We start from the raw sequence: 18,110 nt of genomic DNA on the forward strand, positions 1-18,110 counted from the left end.
GGTGGTCCAGCTAATCCAGCAGCCTCTTTTCACCATGGCCAAGCAGATGCCTCAGTGCAAAACCCACAAACCCACTCTTCCTTCCAGCAACTGGTATTCAGAAGTATCGCTGCCATGGAAGCAGAGCACATCTCTCCTGGCCGGTAGCCAGGAGTAGCCTTCTTCCACCCCCAGGAATCTGTCTAATCCTCTTTTAAAGGCATCCAAGCTGGTGGCCATCCTGGGGGGAATGAGTTTCATCGTTGCATGAACAAGTCACTTCTTTTATTCCTCCTGGATCTTCCAAACTCCAGCATCCCTGAATGCCCACAAGTTCTACTGTTAGGAGACAGGGAGGAAAACGCTTCTCCATCCACCCTTCCATGCCGGGCATCATTTTATGAACTTCTGACCCCATGCAATGCTGGAATCTTTTTTCCAACATGGGGCTCAAACCTAGGACCCTGAGATTAAGAGTCTTGTGCTCTGCCGACGGAGCTATTCCATACAAGGCACGTTGGCTGGGAATCGAACCCGGGTCAACTGCTTGGAAGGCACCTATGCTCACCACTATGCCACTAACGCTTGTGTCGCTTCTTGCTCACTTTTCTATAAATGAAAAAGTCCCAAATGCTGCAAGCTTTCCTCACAGGGGAGTTGCTTCACCCCCTCGACCCCTTGGCTGCCCTTTTCTGAATTTTTTTCCAGCTCTGCTTTGTCCTTTCTGTAGTGAGGCCAGGTGGGAGTCATTATTGCCTTCTCTGGCAATGCCTGCGCCTGCTTCGGGATCTGGTAGGAGGTTTAAAGTGTTTTGGCGCAAGATGTTTCTTCCCTCTGACCACCGCCCCCACCCCTTTGTAGGCAACTTGGATGGGCTTAGGAAGCAGCGAGGCATTCATAATGACAGGATTCTTTCCCTCTATCCTGCCCCCACCAGGAAGAAATTTCCCTTTTAGGGTCTTTACATTTCCCCCTTCTTTTGCAAAAATGTGTGTACAGCCTAAGCAAAGTTAGGGAAAGGACAGGTGTTTCAAAAAGCCCATGGCAAGCTGTCCTCTCATAACCCCACAGCCAGCTGCATTGCATCTCACAGTACATTACCCAAGAACTGGGGTGGAGCAGCTGGGCCGGGAACTCTGTGTGAGAGGCATAGGAAGCGTATTTTTTCCCTGTGTTAATCATAAGCAGCCTTTTATCAGGTTTTTGCATTCTAGGGTTCCCTTATCAAGTTTTGGGGAAGGGGGTGCATTGCTTGCAGCCCACAAGTGATCTCTCTGGAATGAAAAATGCAGCCCAAGCTCCAGGTCCTATTTACCAAATGGCCCTTTCCCCCCCAAATGCGTTGTTTTCTGACACTTTCAAGCAAACATTTTGAAGGCAGGAAGCTCGTTGCAATGGTTTTTGGTTACAGAAAGCCTTACCGCATTGTGATTAGAGTGTTCCCCTTTAGCCTCAAAAGAAAAGCTGGTGTTTTGGGCATCCATCTGTCTCGAGAGGCAATGGAGTGTGCCTCCAGGGGTGAAGTCAAACTGCTGCATTAGCAGAACCGAAGTGGCCTCCCTGCGGTGCAAGCCTGGGCAGTGTGGATGGAGGTCCTGGGTTGCCAGACAACAAGACCCCAAACCCCCCTCTCGGCCTCTCTAATGTGGTCCAAAGGAAAGCAGAGCAATATGCTTGCCACCAGTTTGGCAGTCAGAGCCCAACAACATCTGGAGGGCCTAAGATTGAAGAAGGCTGAGTAGCAGGGCTAAGAGAGACCCCTCCCCGAGACCTTGGGAAGCAGCTCCCATTCAGATTAGACAACACAGTGGGCTAGAGATGGGCCTGCAGTATAAAGCAGGCTGGTGATTCAAAGGAGGAAGAGCTGCTATTCTGCATAAAAAGGAGACAGCCCAAAGCATATCCTTGGCATCTCCAGCTGAAGTGATCTCTGGTGGTGGGAAGCACTATTCTTCTGAGGTCCAGGCTACTGAGCTAGAAGGAAGCAGCATATGAGTGGGGATGCGGCCAGTTAGTGAAGACAATGCTGAGCCAGATGGACCAATGGCCTCACTCAGCATGAGGCTTCCTGTGGGTATATAGGCTGCCTGGGACAGAACCAGACTCTTCCAAGTAGGGAAACCTCAGCAGGATGACTCTCTAAATGCTTGTGCACACAACTCATTTAAGTGGTTTTGAGAGAAACCTGCAAGAATAGCAGCTCCAGGTCAAGAAAAAGGCCAGCTTGCAAGCGGAACTGGTAGATCTTCTCCAGGCAATTGAATTCTCCACCCCCACCTCCATTATGGACCAAGTGGCTGTTGTAATACCCAGGTAAACATGGCAGAAAGCCCTAGTTTAGCAAAAGCAGGTATTCCCAGTCACTTCCTTAATGGGATTCACCAATGGGATCTTGCCTTTATAGAGGGAGGCCGCCCCCAGACAGCCCTCAAATTGAAATTCTCAGTATTTACTAACACAGACAGCCTGTTCTATTACACGGATGTGGTGCAGAATGAAATGAAGCTTTTATTTGTTTTTATGTACTGCAAGCTACATTCTCGGTTGCTGTGTATCTGCCCTCTGACTTTAAATAAAAGTCTAGGCTTTCCTTATTACATTGTAGGATTATTGTTTTTTGTTGTTGTTTTAAAGGAAATGTCTTATTTCCCCCTGCCTTGCACACAGTTCCTTTATGGACAAAAATCATACTGTTTAGGCTCTTAGAAACCAGTTTTGTGGGCACTGAACGCCTCTTCTGTATAGTAATTCCAGCAGGTTCGGGAAAGAGCAGCCCAATTGATCAAGGGAACGAAGCAACTCCTCTATGAGGAGAGGTTGCAGCCTTTGAAACTTTTTAGTTTAGAGAAAAGGCAAGCGAGGAGTGATGGGATAGAAGCTTATAAAATTATGCAGGACATGGAGAAAGCGGTAGAGAAAAGTTCTTCTCCCTCATAACACTAAAACTCGTGGGCATCCGGTGAAGATTCAAGACAGCAGAAAGAAAGTCCTTCTTCATTCAGCACATAGTTACACTATGGAACTCTCTGCCACAAGAGGCAGTGTTGGCCATCAAACTGGATGGCTTGAAAAGAGGATTGGACAGATTCGTGGAGGAGGAGGGGGCCATCAAAAGCTAGTAGGTGCTTTGGCTATGCTTTGCCTCCATAGGCAGTATTGCTTCTGGAATATAAATGACTGGAAGCCATGCAGGGAGTGCTCCTGTGGGGTTTCCCACAGGTGCATGGTTGGCCACTGTGAGAACAGGATGCTGGACTAGATGGGCCAGTGAGCTGATCCAAGAGGTTCTTCTCCTGTTCTTAAGCTATCTTGAAGCAAGAATTCCATAAACCAGTTATGCTTTCGTCCCATAAAGCTGAATGTTGGAAGTTTCGGGACAGATTTAAGAGGACTTGTTCACAAAGCGCATAGTTGAACTGTGGACCCCACAGGAGGCAGTGGTGACTACCCACTTGGATTAGGCAAATTCATGGAGGAGAGGGCTGTTGGTGGCTACTAGCTTCCCCCCATCTCCTCCAACCTGACCCTTCTAGCTGGAGGTGCCAAGGAATGAACCTGGAGTCTTGGCAAGTGCAAAGGATGGGCTCCACATCATGTGCTATGTTCCCTCATCAGTTAGGAACACCTGATGCTGGCATATTTCAGTGTGGAGTTGGACGGCCACTTGCATGACTGCACACAATGGGATTTCCTAACCTTGCACATAGGTTATCCTCGTGAACTCTGGGAGTGGAGCTCATCGGTGGTCAGCACTCATGCCATGTTTCTGTGAAAGGTCCAGGAATGCTCCCCCAAACCCCTTTCCTTGCTTCTTTTCTAGACGAAGGGTTGTGGGACCTGTTTGTGAAGGACATTCCCCGTGGTGCCACGTCTTACACAGTCGGCCTGGACAAGCTGAAGCAGGGAGTGAGCTATGAATTCCGGGTGGTGGCTGTGAACGAGTTTGGATACGGAGAACCCAGCGCTCCTTCCACTGCAGTATCAGGTGGGTAAACTGTGCCAGTGCCTCACCGGGGACTAGGGCAAAGTCTGGTTATTGTGGGTGGTCAACATCTAGCGACTCCTCCCATTGTAGGATTTGGTCATGGAATCACAGAACCACTGAATCAATGGTCTCATTAGATAGTAAAATTCATGTTAAATTGCTGTTTTAGGGGTTGTTTTTAAAAGTCTGCATTGGATTAATCCATTCTGCATTACTTTCTATGGGAAAGCATGCCTTGGTTTTGGAACGGACTTCCGGAACAGATTAAGTTTGAGAACCAAGGTACCACTGTAATTCTGGGCCCACAATGTGGTGTGATAAGATCTGACTGTCCGTGATGCAACTTCTGGAAAGAAGATTAACAGGGGCAATAGACGGGTTGCATCTGAACAGCAGGACACAGTGAGGAGACCAAATTTGGCCTCCAAGCTGGAGGTGGCCTACCCAAATGCTTAGAAAAGAATCCAGATACAGTGCTTCAGGATGAGAACAGAAATCGTGCTCTGGCAGCATGGCAGCAGCAGGAGGCCCCATTAGCTAAAGTGGAGCTTCATGATAAGAACAGTTTCAGGTTAAGGACGGACCTCCGGAACGAATTAAGTACTTAACCTGAGATACAGTGGTACCTCAGGTTAAGTACTTAATTCGTTCCGGAGGTCCACACCGCCGGAGCACGATTTCTGTTCTCATCCTGAAGCAAAGTTCTTAACACAAGGTAATATTTCTGGGTTAGCGGAGTCTGTAACCTGAAGCGTATGTAACCGGAGGTACCACTGTACATAGATCTGTGTTTTGCTGGGGGGAAATACAACTTCCTATAGGCAGCATCAACCGGTGGCCTCCTGCAGGTTTAGAAGCCTTGCTAGACCCAGCATTCAGAGATCTCCCTGTGCTTACTGAAAGTCTCTGCCTGGCTTCAGGGAGGCATTTTTCAGATCACTTCTGCTGCTTCAGCAAAAGCTGAGAAGAAGAAGAAACCTTTTTATTTTTTAAATAATAATAAATCTTTTCATGGTTCAAAAGTTTGGTTCCTGAGGGGGGATTCGGATAGTTCTGCAAGCCTCGCACTACTCTCTCTTTTTCTTTTCCCTTAAAAAAGAAAAGAAAAGAAATTTCTCTTGCCATCATTTTTCTCTGCTCCTGGTGTGAGATGCCCAAACACAGTTGAGCAGAAGTAGAATCGAAAGTGGGAGCCAAATGCCCCCATCATTGCAGTTACCTTCACTGCTCCTGCTCTGGCCCTGCATAGCTGAACTCCCCTCCCCCATCCCCAGAAGGAGAGCAGCTCCTATTTCAGAACCCCACAAGGGCAGGGGTGGGGCGAGGACAGAGGCGCCAGCCCATTCAAAGGAACACTTTATTGATATACTATTTAATGCATTTATAATCCACATTTCTCCCAAAGTTGGGATTCAAGGCAGTTTCCAACATTTAAAAGATCATTATAAGATACAAAGTAATAGAACAGATTGGTTTAAAACTGTAGTTAAAATACACCAAAGCACAATTTAGTACTGGCATTGAAATCCAGTTTGCCCTGAGAGCAGCCCAGTGGCCAGCTTCACCTGCCTCTTAGTTTCCAAAGGCCTGCTGGCATAAGGATGACAGAGAAGGTGCCAATCCCACCATCGCGAAGTAGCCACAGAAGAGGCTCTCCCTCTGTTGTGTCACCATCAATGGTGCATCTGATGGGACCGAGAGAAGCTGCTCCCCTGAGAATCTCAGCACCTGCTCAGGTTCATATAGGGAGATGCAAGATTTCCCATAGCCTGGGCTGCAACTCCTTTTTCTGGGATGGCCCTGTTGCCTCCCAGGGATAGGTGCAACTCCTTGCAAGTAAACAGCATATTTATGTGATCTCCGCTTGAGTGGAACTATTTAACCATCCACTTCCTTGTGATGCCCTAATGCCTGCTTCAGATCGGCCACAGGGGAGAGAATATCATTTTCTGTTGGGAGCTCCAGGAATAAAGGATGCAGAGCACTACAGGCTTCTGCCACTCAAGCCGAGTGTGATTAATTAAACCCGTTCTCAGACTTGCCTGTGGTTTGCCTTGCCACAGCGGAGCTCAGCCAGTGCTGCTTGGATGCTGCTCTGGTCCTTGTCAGATTCGCAGCAGATAATCTTTCTGAATGGCAGGAGAAATGGGAAATGTGGCTGTCCGCACGCTGCCCATTATTCATGCTTGTTGTTGCCCAAAGCAGAATCTAAGAGATGTGCAAACTGCCTTTGCAACAGAAACTGGAGCACAGGGAGCGGGAACAAGCAATAATAAAAATAATGGCTCAGATCCTGGTTCATTTTCAAGGGAAACTCTGACTTCTCCAAAATTGGAAACTTTTGCTATTCACCTTTGATATGCCTGACCTGAGCCATTGTCACCTTTAGAGAAATCTTGATCACAAAATCAATAATGAAAGGAATAGAAATTCTGGATGGGATGAGTTAAGCTGGGAAAATGATTAAGACTATTTTGTTCCAAGGTTGATTCCTAAACAGGTTGTTTGTCTTCCCCTCGCCTCCCCACCCTGCCGATCTCCTTGCTTGCAGCTCATACAGAATCTCCTTTCTATGAGGAATGGTGGTTCCTCCTCGTGATGGCTCTCTGCAGCCTCATTCTCATCCTGATGGTGGTGTTTGCCCTGATCCTGCATGGCCAGACCAAGAAATACCGGAACTGCAACACAGGTGAGATGGCCTCTTAGTGATTCAGGGCATCCTGCCCTTCTGCCTGCAACTCACAGCCCCCAAAAGAATACTATGTACAGTGGTGCCCCGCAAGACGAACACCTCGCAAGACGGAAAACCCGCTAGACGAAAGGGTTTTACCGTTTTGGAGGCGCTTCGCAAAACGAATTTCCCTATGGGGTTGCTTCGCACGACGAAAATGTCTTGCGAGTTCCCGCGGTTTTTTCCGCTTTTTTCGCCCTTTTCCTAAGCCGCTAAGCCGCTTAACAGCTGATCCGCTGATAAGCCGCTTCTCAGCTGATTGCTAAAAGCCGCTAGACCGCTAATAGCGCTAATCCGCTAAGCCGTCAATGGGCTTGCTTCGCAAGACGATAAAACCGCTAGACGAAGAGAATCACGGAACGGATTAATTTCGTCTTGCGAGGCACCACTGTAGTAGAAACAAAGGCTACAATACAGTCGTACCTTGATTCTCGAACACCTTGGTACTCATAAGTTTTGACTCCGATGACTGCAAACCCAAAAGTGAGTGTTCCGGTTTGCAGGCGCTTTTTGGAAGCCGAACGTCCGACATAGCTTCCGATTGAGTGCAGGAAGCTCGTGCAACCAATCGGAAGTTGTGCCTTGCTTTTCGAACATTTTCGGAAGTCGAATGGATTCCATTCGAGAAACAAGGTATGACTGTATAATGAACATAACAGCATAACAAAAAAAAATTCTCCCCGTAGAAAGCTGCAGGGAGACAATGCACTGCACCCTCACCTGGATAATGGATACAAATTTAGAATCAGTTTCCCATGGATAGAGAACTAGTGCATCAGAGAGAAAGGTTCTCACTCAGCCCTTTGTCTGTCATGCTGATCTGCTAGTTGCAGTGAATTTTTAAAACAAGAGAGCTTCAAAAGATGAAATTCCCCCCCTCCACCTGCTGCCTGAAACGGTAGCTCACGTTACCATATGTGTAGGAGACCCTTCCTAACCTGGGTGCTTTCCAAAAAGAACCAGGGTCACCTACATAGAGAAAACAAGGAGAGAGTCTTGCCCTGACAATGGCTAAAAGCTTAAAGTGATTTTGAACAACACTGCTTTGATCTCTTCTCTTTCCAAAAATCTCTGCTCTTGCTGAAATGTGCCGTCACCTGAGTGCATGTGGAATTTGTCATGTGATAAAATGCTAATATCTGTTTGCATTGCCATACGCCTGACCATTCTGGGCATTCAGTGGAAAAATATGTTTGTGTCTGGATTGTCCTGGCTGTGAGGCTTGCTGTTGCCCAGCTGCTGCGGGATTGCATGTCTCTTGGTAACTTTTGTTCCCCATCGCAAATTCCTTACCTTTTAGGCTTTTAAAGCATCCTTTGCAATGCCAGCAAAAATCACCTCTTCTTTTCTCCCTCCTTCTCTCTGTAAACCTGGCCTCTCGGCCTTTTGCACGGGGTGCTTAAATATGCATTGCTCAGCCCCTGAATCCTGCATCAGGAACTTCTCTAATCAATTTCCCTCCCATTTTCCTCCTGAGATGTCCAAGTTTTTCCAGCTGCTGCTGCCAGTTGTGTGTGATGCTTCAGTAACCTGCATGGACCTGTGAAATATGCATTACAGTGGTGCCCCGCAAGACGAATGCCTTACAAGACGGAAAGCTCGCTAGACGAAAGGGTTTTCCGTTTTGGAGGTGCTTCGCAAAACGAATTTCCTATGGGCTTGCTTTGCAAGACGAAAATGTCTTGCGAGTTCCTGCGGGTTTTTTTCCTCCCCCCCCCCTTTTTCTAAGCCGCTAAGCCGCTTATCTGCTTATCTGCTAAGCCGATAAGCCGCTAAAAGCCACTAAAAGCCGCTAAAAGCCGCTAATCCGCTAAGCCGTCAATGGGCTTGCTTCGCAAGACGAAAAAACCGCTAGACGAAGAGACTCGCGGAATGGATTAATTTCGTCTTGTGAGGCACCACTGTAATTTTAAGAGCCAGGGGTTTCCTGGAACTTCTAGCGTGCAGGTGAAGGAAGTCACTGTGTCCTGGGCTCTGTGATGCTGCACTGCTAATAAAAGATTTGGGGCAAGGCAATGGGAAGAGGGAGCATTAGGGACTGGCTAAGGAAAGCCATCTTTTCTTTTCTGAAGACTCAGCGATTCAATGCTCAAAGAAAGGATTTATATATCCCCCACCTTCCCCCAGTATAAATTCACTTCTAACAAGTGTTAGTAAATCAGGTTTTATTCCCCTGGGATTTGAAATGTATGAATGCCATGGCATTTTACTGAGCTAATGCTATTACAGGCTTCTATGCACAGTGCATAGACAAATCTCTCATCTCCTTCCTTGTGCTCTCCATCTGGAGGATGCACATGAAAAGGCAGCTCTGTCCTCCACCTTTCTGCCAAGCCTTAATGCAGCATCACAGCTGAAGTCTGGGATCAAATAGCTGCCTGTTGTAGCAGAGGAGATTTATGGCTGGCCTAGGGGTGGGGTGGGAGGAGAGCATGCTCATTAAATGAGCTGTGTGTGTGTGTGTGTGTGTGTGTGTGTGTGTGTCTGTCTGTCTGTCTGTCTCTCTCTCTCTCTCTCTCTCTCTCTCTCTCTCTCTCTCTCTCAGTCCTGTGGGGTTACACAGCTGGGGCAGCCAGGCCCTTGAGTTGCAGGGCGCACAACAGATGCTATATATTGGAGAATCGCACTGCTGATATGCTCAGAGATTGCTATATGTGCTCAGAGGGTCATTGGGCTGGGGAGATCTATAATTATTATTATTATTATTATTATTATTATTATTATTTATTAATTTATACCCCGCCCATCTGGCTGGGCCTCCCCAGCCACTCTGGGCGGCTTCCATAGAAACCAAAATACAGTAAAATATTACACGTTAAAAACTTCCCTGAACAGGGCTGCCTTAAGATATCATATCCCCGCTCGGCTATGGAGGTCGCTGGGCCAGTCGCCATCTCTCAGCCTAACCTATCTCACAGGGCAGTTGTGAGGATAAAGGGAGGGACTGGAGTGTCCTCCGAGTTCCCTCCATGAAGCCAAAATGTATCAATAACAAGTAACTAAATGCAAAGCTAACCCCCCTGCCTTAATGCAGGATGCCCGAGCAACAGATGACCCTCTAAGTCAAAGGCATGTCACCCGCCATGTATGGTGGTCAGCCAGGGGCTAAATAAACATCCTGTTTTTCCTGCCTGCCCTGGTCTACAAAATGAGAGTGGGGTGGATGGGTTGTTGAGCCCCTGGCAGGTGGACTACGCTCATCTAGATGGGTTGCCAGCTGTGCAGAGATGCCCTTGGTTTGGGCATATAGCCCTCTGGCTACTAACCCTTGTGGAATACAAGCACTGAATACTGTTCAGGAGTCTGCATTTTAAAGCCTGAGCAAATTGCACGTTGGGTGTAAGATCTGTTTACCGTTTGGTAAACCCAGAATATATTTTCTCATGCTTCTCTAGCTTCTGGCACTCTTCTTTAAGAGCTGAATTTTTGGAAATGCTATCCTGTCCCTATAGCTCGATATGAAGATAGTGGAGCAACGATTCTGTTCTCAGTGAGCGCTCTGTGCAGCACTAGAAACTGGAATGTGTCTAGCTCACAACTTGCAGGGATGCAACTGCAAACCAATACACCCTTCCTTGTGTGCAAGTAAATTTCTTTGAGCAAACAGGCATAGAACTGTGCTGTTGTCCTGGGCAAGCCCACACTTTCTGCTGAATTGGAGCAAATAGCAATCGCGGAAAATTCCATTGCCACTTGTTCCAATTCAGCAGTTAAACATAGGCTTTCCTGGGGAAAGGGCCAGGACAAATAAAACTAAACAAAAACACTTGGGCACAGACCTGGAAAGCCAGGACCTATGCTTAGAAATGTGGGTATGGATGAGCCCTTAACCAGGAAAAGAGACAGAATGAGATGCAGCATCAAACTAGGTGGAACTATAGACAGTAGCACTTCAGACCGAAGATGGTGAATACCTTTAAAAATGCTCCCTGCAAATAAACAAAACATGAGCACACTAGGGAGAAAAGTTACAGCCCAGCCCACTCCCTCCTGTGCTCGTTTTTCTACTTACAGTGAGTTTATGCAAAGGAATATTTAGGAATGTAACCCTGCATTCTGAAGTGGCGTTGATCCCTTCTGCCACCTCAGGGTGCTATTAAGTCTTCTCTTTTTATATATATATATATATTTATTAAAAATTTTAAACATAAATGCAGAAATAAAAACAATGAAACATATATCATAACATATTTTCTTAACTTCATTGGACTCCCTCACGTCTCCCGCTCCCACTTGCATCATTGTCAATTCTTACCCGCAATTTATCATCTTGTTTACATTCTTATATCCCATTCATTTAAAATATAATCTAATAATCCTCCCAAAGGTTTATGTTTTTTCCTCAATCTCACTTGTCATCCTAATTCCATCTAGTTTAGTGGTGCACAATTATTTATGATCTAGCATCCTTCTTAACATTCAACCAAATTACAATGCTTTTTAAAATAAATCTTAAATTTCTTCCAGTCTTCTTCAACCTTCTCTTCTCCCAGGTCTCGGATTCTGCCAGTCATCTCGGCTAGTTCCATATAGTCTATCAGCTGCATCTGCCACTCTTCCAGTGTGGGTAGATCTTGGGTTTTCCAGTGCTTAGCGATAAGTATCCTTGCTGCTGTTGTTGCATACATAAAAAATGTTCGGTCCTTCCTTAACACCTTCTGGCCGACAATACCCAAAAGGAAGGCCTCTGGTTTCTTAGTGAAGGTATTCTTAAATACCTTTTTCAGCTCATTATATATCATTTCCCAGAAAGCCTTCACTCTAGGGCAAGTCCACCAGAGGTGAAAGAATGTTCCTTCATTTTCTTTACATTTCCAACATTTATTATCAGACAAATGGTATATTTTGGCAAGTTTAACTGGGGTCATGTACCATCTATATATCATTTTCATTACATTTTCCTTCAAAGCATTACATGCAGTGAAGTTCAACCCAATGGTCCACAACCTTTCCCAGTCCTCAAACATAATGTTGTGCCCAGTGTCCTGTGCCCACTTTATCATAGCCGATTTAACCATTTCATCTTGTGTATTCCATTTTAACAGCAAGTTATACATTCTTGAGAGTGCCTTAGTCTTAGGCTCTAACAGTTCTGTTTCCAACTTCGATTTCTCCACCTGGAACCCTAGCTTTTTGTCATTTTTAAAAACTTCTTTAATCTGAGCGTAGTGTAGCCAGTCTCGCACTTTATCCTTCATTTTCTCCAAACTCTGCAATTTCCAATTGTCTCCATCTTTTTCTAGTATTTCCCAATATTTTGGCCATTTGGCCTCCATATTGGGTCTTTTTCGGGCCTTAGCTTCCAGCGGTGAAAGCCACCTTGGAGTTTTATTTTCCAATAAGTCTTTATATTTTGTCCAGACATTAAACACTGCTTTTCTGACAATATGATTCTTAAAGGCCTTATTGATCTTAACCTTGTCATACGCTATTAAGTCTTCTCATTCTGTTGCATGCAGGCCAGACCTTGGTGCCACTGAGCTGAGTCAAAGGTGTTTCTCAGTAAACATTGGAGGGGCAGGCAGCAGAGCTGTAATCCTAAACATACTTCCTCAGGAATAAATCCCACTGAAATCAATGGAGCTTTACTTTCAAGATAACTTGAATGAGATTCGGGCGCTGTGTAACTTGAAAGCCTCTCTTGTGTTCTCAGGGTACACAGGTGAGATGAGCTGTTTAAGCCTGAGAGCACTTAATCTGGCTGTTTGCTTTAAATTTTGCTCCAGGCATCTATGCCTGATGGCGAAACCTGTATGTGATTACAAACCTTGCTTACCGTCAGACACCCAGAACCCACTTCAGGGGAGAAAAACCCTTACAAAAGAAGAAATTGCAAATTACTGGTGTTGTCCTAATGAAATGCAACATTGTAGGTCAGGAGTCGCCAACCTTTTTGGACTAGCGAATTTTGGGAGCATTCTGGGAGTCCCAGTCACAAAATGCCTAAATTAGAAAATAATAATGCAGAATAGTAGTGATGTATGGAAGTAGTGATGTATGGAAGTGAGAGCTGGACCATAAAGAAGGCTGATCGCCGAAGAATTGATGCTTTTGAATTATGGTGCTGGAGGAGACTCTTGAGAGTCCCATGGACTGCAAGAAGATCAAACCTCTCCATTCTGAAGGAAATCAGCCCTGAGTGCTCACTGGAAGGACAGATTGCGAAGCTGAGGCTCCAGTACTTTGGCCACCTCGTGAGTAGAGAAGACTCCCTGGAGAAGACCCTGATGTTGGGAAAGATGGAGGGCACAAGGAGAAGGGGGCAACAGAGGACGAGATGGTTGGATAGTGTTTTCGAGGTTACCAGCATGAGTCTGACCAAGCTGCGGGGGGCAGTGGAGGACAGGAGTGCCTGGCGTTCTCTGGTCCATGCGGTCACGAAGAGTCGGACACAACTAAACGACTAAACAACAATGCAGAATTAGAAAGACAACCTTATGCTTGCTGTGAGATGTCAACAATGTCCTGCTAGCCCTGGTTACGGAAATATCACGCAGAGAGAGATGCACAGATGTTGCTGTGTAATAACAACAGGGAGCAATCCTCAGTACTGGGGAAAATGTAGCCCCACCTCTCAGATTTCACAGAAATTGACTGACTGCCTATCACTTTTCAGGCCCAATTCAAAGCTTTTGACCTATAAAGCTGTAAACAGCTCAGGACCGCAATACACCAAGGACCGCCTCTCCTCATATAAATCAGCCCAGACCCTGTGATCATCATCTGAGGCTCTTCTTAGTGTACAAGAGGTCTGGAGAGCATCAACATGAGAACAGGCCTTTTCTGTGGTGGCCCCCATTTGTGGAATGCTTTCCCCAGGGAAGCTCGCCTGGTGCCTTCATATCTTTAGGCACCAAGCAAAAGTGTTACTCTTTGCCCAGGACTTTGGCTGTTAAACAATCTATGGGCTTTAAACTATGTTAGTATGTTATGTATTTTTGTGTTTTTATATTGTAAACCACCCTGTGATCCTTGGGTGAAGGGCGGATATAGACATTTAATCATTAATCATAATAAGAAAAGGTACCTGTGCATTTTGCCCTGTGACTTTCTTTCCAGAAGGGTTAGAGATCTGCTTTTTTAAAAAATAAAAAAAGCTCAAAAGTCTGGGGCACTTCCCCAGGGAGCCCCCTGGAACCTTAACAGGCAGCATTGCGCCCGTGGGCACCAGGTTGGTGACCCCTTTTGTAGAAATAATTTGTGAAAACATGGGTGAAAAATTGCCTCATTGGTAGTACTCCAATAATCAGGGAGGCATAGCAAATTCCTGTGACAAACCGTCTTGTTTTCATAGCAAAGACCTTGTTAAAAGGAAGTATGATTGTCTGAAAATGCTGGTTCTCTCTCTGTCTTCATGCAGAGCCAGGGCAGGAACTTTGCCTGCGCTCATTCTGTCGCCGTTTGTCCCCAGGAAAAAGTATTTCCAATGTGGAAGAATCTGTCACTCTGGATAATGGGGGGTTTACGGCCCTTGAGCTCAACAGCCGGCACCTCAACGTCAAAAACACTTTCTCCAAGAAGAATGGGACGAGGTAAGGCAGTTCTGAGCCCCACACGGCCTGGACCCATGGCTCTCAGCATCCGGCCAAGCACAGGCGCTCTGGAGAAGGGCTGCAGGCAGGATGAGACCCTTGCCACCAAGGAGTGTGTTTTATATGCTTATTTATTCCAGTTTGGAACCCATTCCAGACTCAGGACTGGGGGCATATCACTGCATATTTAAAAACGCACACCTAAAATATCCCCTTGAAACAAAACATGAACAGGTAAAAACTTACAAACCCTCCAAGTGTCCCTATTTTCCAGGGACAGTTCCAGATTTACAGTAGCCATCCCGGTTTCTGATTTGATTCTGGAATCTCCCGCTTTTCCTTAGGACGTCCCTATTTTCATTGGAGAAATGTTGGAGGACATGGAGTTATGCGACTCCCAAGTCAAGGAGATAAGTCACTATACAACCTTTAGAAGACATCTGAAGGCAGCCCTAGATAGGGATGGGTTTTTTTTAGTGTTTTATTATTATTATTTATATGCTGGAAGCAGCCCAGCATGGCTGGGGCAACCCAGTCAGGTGAATGGGCTATTATTATTATTATTATTATTATTATTATTATTATTATTATTTAGGAAGTTCCTATTTTCATCGAAGAAATGTTGGACAGTATGAACTTACACCTTCCAGATCTTTCATCCCTGCCTACACACTTTACCCAGCTTAGCCCCCGCCCTTGCAAAAAGAAAAAAAAAATTCAGCCAAAATAGACATAACTCTTTTGAAAGATGCTCCCTGGGCACAGTAAATTCAACAGCTGTGGTGCAGGCAGCTCTTTTGCCTGAGCATGGATTGGGGTGGGGGGAGCTAGTACAAAACTCAGTTTCCCCCTCGGCAATGAGAAGCTCAGCACCGTCTTTGGGAAGCAAGTTTTCCTTAAGATGAAAGAGCACCAGAGAGATCAATGGTGTCTTCGGGGCAATCTATTATTTACCAGTGTTTTAGGCTGAGCAAGTATTACAGGCGCGCAGAAGCCAGCCCAGACTGTGCTGGTCCAAAATGAAATCCTAAAACAACCCCAAAGCCATATCCAAAATGGTTTTCTTCACCAAGACACACATCCTCCCCCCTCAGCCCAGACAGGCCAGTTTCTGCTCCACCGTGTTGGGTGCAACCTTGATTCTGGGTCTTTGGAGCAGCCAAATGACTGTTGATGTGCCAGTGCCCCTTATTAAGGATTGGGCCATGCTAAGCCTAAAGGAAGGGAAACAGCATGACAACCCGCATCATGGAGGCCGAGCTGTCATAAGCATCAAAGTCCCTCTGTCTGCTCTGTGAGTCTGTGGCTGAATTAACCCAGCCGGTCTACCACCCTGATAATTGCATAGAAGGACATGGATCACTGTTCTTCCAAATTTGCGATATGGTCATGCAACAGTGCTTGAAAACTTTGGTTATATAAGAAACCACATGCATGTGTTACAGGCAGTGCCGGATTTATGTATAAGCTAAACAAGCTATAGCTTAGGGCCTCACACTCTTGGGGGGGGGCCCCAAAAAATTAACGGAAAAAAGCCTGGATGTACATTTCTAAAACACAAGATAAAAATCAAATCAAATAAAACCTACATACAGCAACAGTGTTTTGTGTTGTGCATGGACCTGTTAGGTCCATAAATTACCAAATAGCATATATTCAACACAAAAAACAGTGACAATTTGTTGTTGACAAAGGACAGCTGGACATAGAAAGGGCCCCATTACCTTCAGTAGCTTAGGGCCTCATCAAACCTAAATCCGGCCCTGGTTACAGGTTAAGAAGCAATAATACATGTGCTTCTGTTTACTTGCCTCCTTTACCTGTGTCCTTGAATACTTTTTCAATACATTTTTCCCAGTTTCTCCCCACATAACTGGTGGTTGTTTTTTAGGTTTGTATTTGAAATTCACAAAATACTTTGCTTGTTTGTTTTTTAAATGAGCTGCACAAAATGCCCTCAAGTATCAGCTATACACACAATTATTATTTTTTTAAAAAAGATTAGAGTACATGCGTTCTGCCTGATAGCTGTGATAGCCCATAACTCCCTCCCCCCTTTTGCTGCATCCAGATCTCCTCCTCGTCCAAGCCCTGGCGGACTCCACTATTCCGACGAGGACATCTGTAACAAGTACAATGGAGCAGTGCTGACGGAAAGCGTCGCCCTCAGTGAGAAACCCCTGGATGCTTCAGAATCAGAGGTGAGCTTGTTGCCCTGTGGTTGAGGGTTGGCAGGCAAGTTCATAGAATCATAAAATCGTAGAATTGGAAATGACCCTGTGGGTTAGCCCGTCCAACCCCCTGCAACACAGGAATCTCAGCTAAAGCACTGCTGACAGATGGCCATCTAACCTCTGTTATGAACTTCCAGTCAAGGAGAGTCCACTACAATGGTGCCTCGCAAGACGAAATTAATCCGTTCCGTGAGGCTCTTCATATAGCGGTTTTTTCGTCTTGCGAAGCAAGCCCATTGACAGCTTAGCGGATTAGCGCTATTAGTGGTTTAGCGGCTTTTAGCGGATCAGCTGATAAGCGGCTTAGGGCTTAGGAAAGGGGGGGGGAGGGAAAAAAAACCCGCAGGAACTCACAAGACATTTTTGTCTTGCGAAGCAAGCCCATAGGGAAATTCGTTTTGCGAAGCGCCTCCAAAACGGAAAACCCTTTCGTCTAGCGGGTTTTCCGTCTTGCGAGGCGTTCGTCTTGCGGGACACCACTGTACCTTCTGGGGGAGTACGTTCCACTGTCAAACAGCTCTTAACTTCAGAATTATTATTATTTACTTATACCCCACCCATCTGGCTGGGTTGCCACAGCCACTCCCCACAGTCCAACAAAATATAAAAACAGAGCAAAAGTCAGAAAGTTATTCCTCATGTTTAGTCAGAATCTCCTTTCCTGTAACTTAATTCATTGGTTTGGGTCCTCCTTCCGGAGCAGGAACAAACAAGCTTTCCCCATCTTCCATTTGACAGCCCTTTAGATATTTGAAGATGGCTCTCATATCTCCTCTCGCTCTCCACTTTTCCAGGCTAAACATGCCCAATTCCCTCAATCATTCCTCATCAGGCTTGGTTTCCAGACCCTTGATCATCTCAGTCACCCTCCTCTGCACACCTTCCAGCTTGTCAATATCCTTCTTAAATTGTGGCGCCCAGAACTGGACACAGTATTCCAGGTGTGGTCTGACCAAGGCAGAACACAGTGGAACCATGACTTCCCTTGTACGGAACACTATACTTTTGTTGATGCAGCCTAGAATAGCATTAGCCTTTTTTGCTGCTGAATCACACTGTTGCATAGGAGCCAACTCCTAGGGGCCGAGGGGTCCTAGGCGCCCCCCCCCCGTAAAATATTTGAGGGGGGCTGGACACACACCCCCAAGTTTAATGGGCATTGCCATTCAAAGGGTGTGCATGCACCGTGTTATATGATCAATTATAGGAACTGGGCTTATCTCTCCCTCAAAAAAATATTTTATTCAAGTTAGCACCCCTGCCTCCATAAATTTATCTAACCCTGTTTTAAAGCCATCCAAGTTGGTGGCTATGCCAGCCTCCAGTGGGAGGGAGTTCCATAGTTTAGCTATGTGCTGCATGAAGAAGGGCTTTCTTTGATCTTTCCTGAATCATTTCATCAGCATCTATCACGTCTCCACTTACTTGCCTTTTCTCTAAACTAAAAAGTCCCAAATGCTGCAACATTTCCTCTTGGGGTGCCTCTCCACCCCCTCGAGTATTTGGGTTGCCCTTTCCAGAACCTTTTCTAACTCTACAAGTTATAAGGCGACCAGAACTGGGCACGGTATTCTGCCAACATTCAGCTTTGTGGAGTTCTATCATTATGAGAGAGGGAGGAAAACCAAGCATGATGTTATATGCATTTG

At 45.9% G+C, this 18,110-nt stretch overlaps 1 protein-coding gene across 8 annotated transcripts in view; it reads left to right on the top strand.

Moving 5' to 3' along the window:
• Positions 1-18,110, top strand: part of SDK1 (sidekick cell adhesion molecule 1) — a 659,529-nt gene that overhangs the window by 630,884 nt on the left and 10,535 nt on the right. For 6 of the 8 annotated variants that reach the window (XM_079953648.1, XM_079953647.1, XM_079953646.1 and 3 more), the window contains 4 exons: positions 3,800-3,964; positions 6,516-6,653; positions 14,056-14,227; positions 16,299-16,428. In XM_079953648.1, coding sequence (XP_079809774.1) covers positions 3,800-3,964; positions 6,516-6,653; positions 14,056-14,227; positions 16,299-16,428 — 605 coding nt within the window. The remainder of the gene's footprint in view (positions 1-3,799; positions 3,965-6,515; positions 6,654-14,055; positions 14,228-16,298; positions 16,429-18,110) is intronic. The other 2 variants (XM_079953651.1, XM_079953653.1) reach the window with 1 other exon arrangement.

Source organism: Podarcis cretensis (assembly GCF_951804945.1).
Source record: "Podarcis cretensis genome assembly, chromosome: 14".
Lineage (NCBI taxonomy): Eukaryota > Metazoa > Chordata > Lepidosauria > Squamata > Lacertidae > Podarcis > Podarcis cretensis.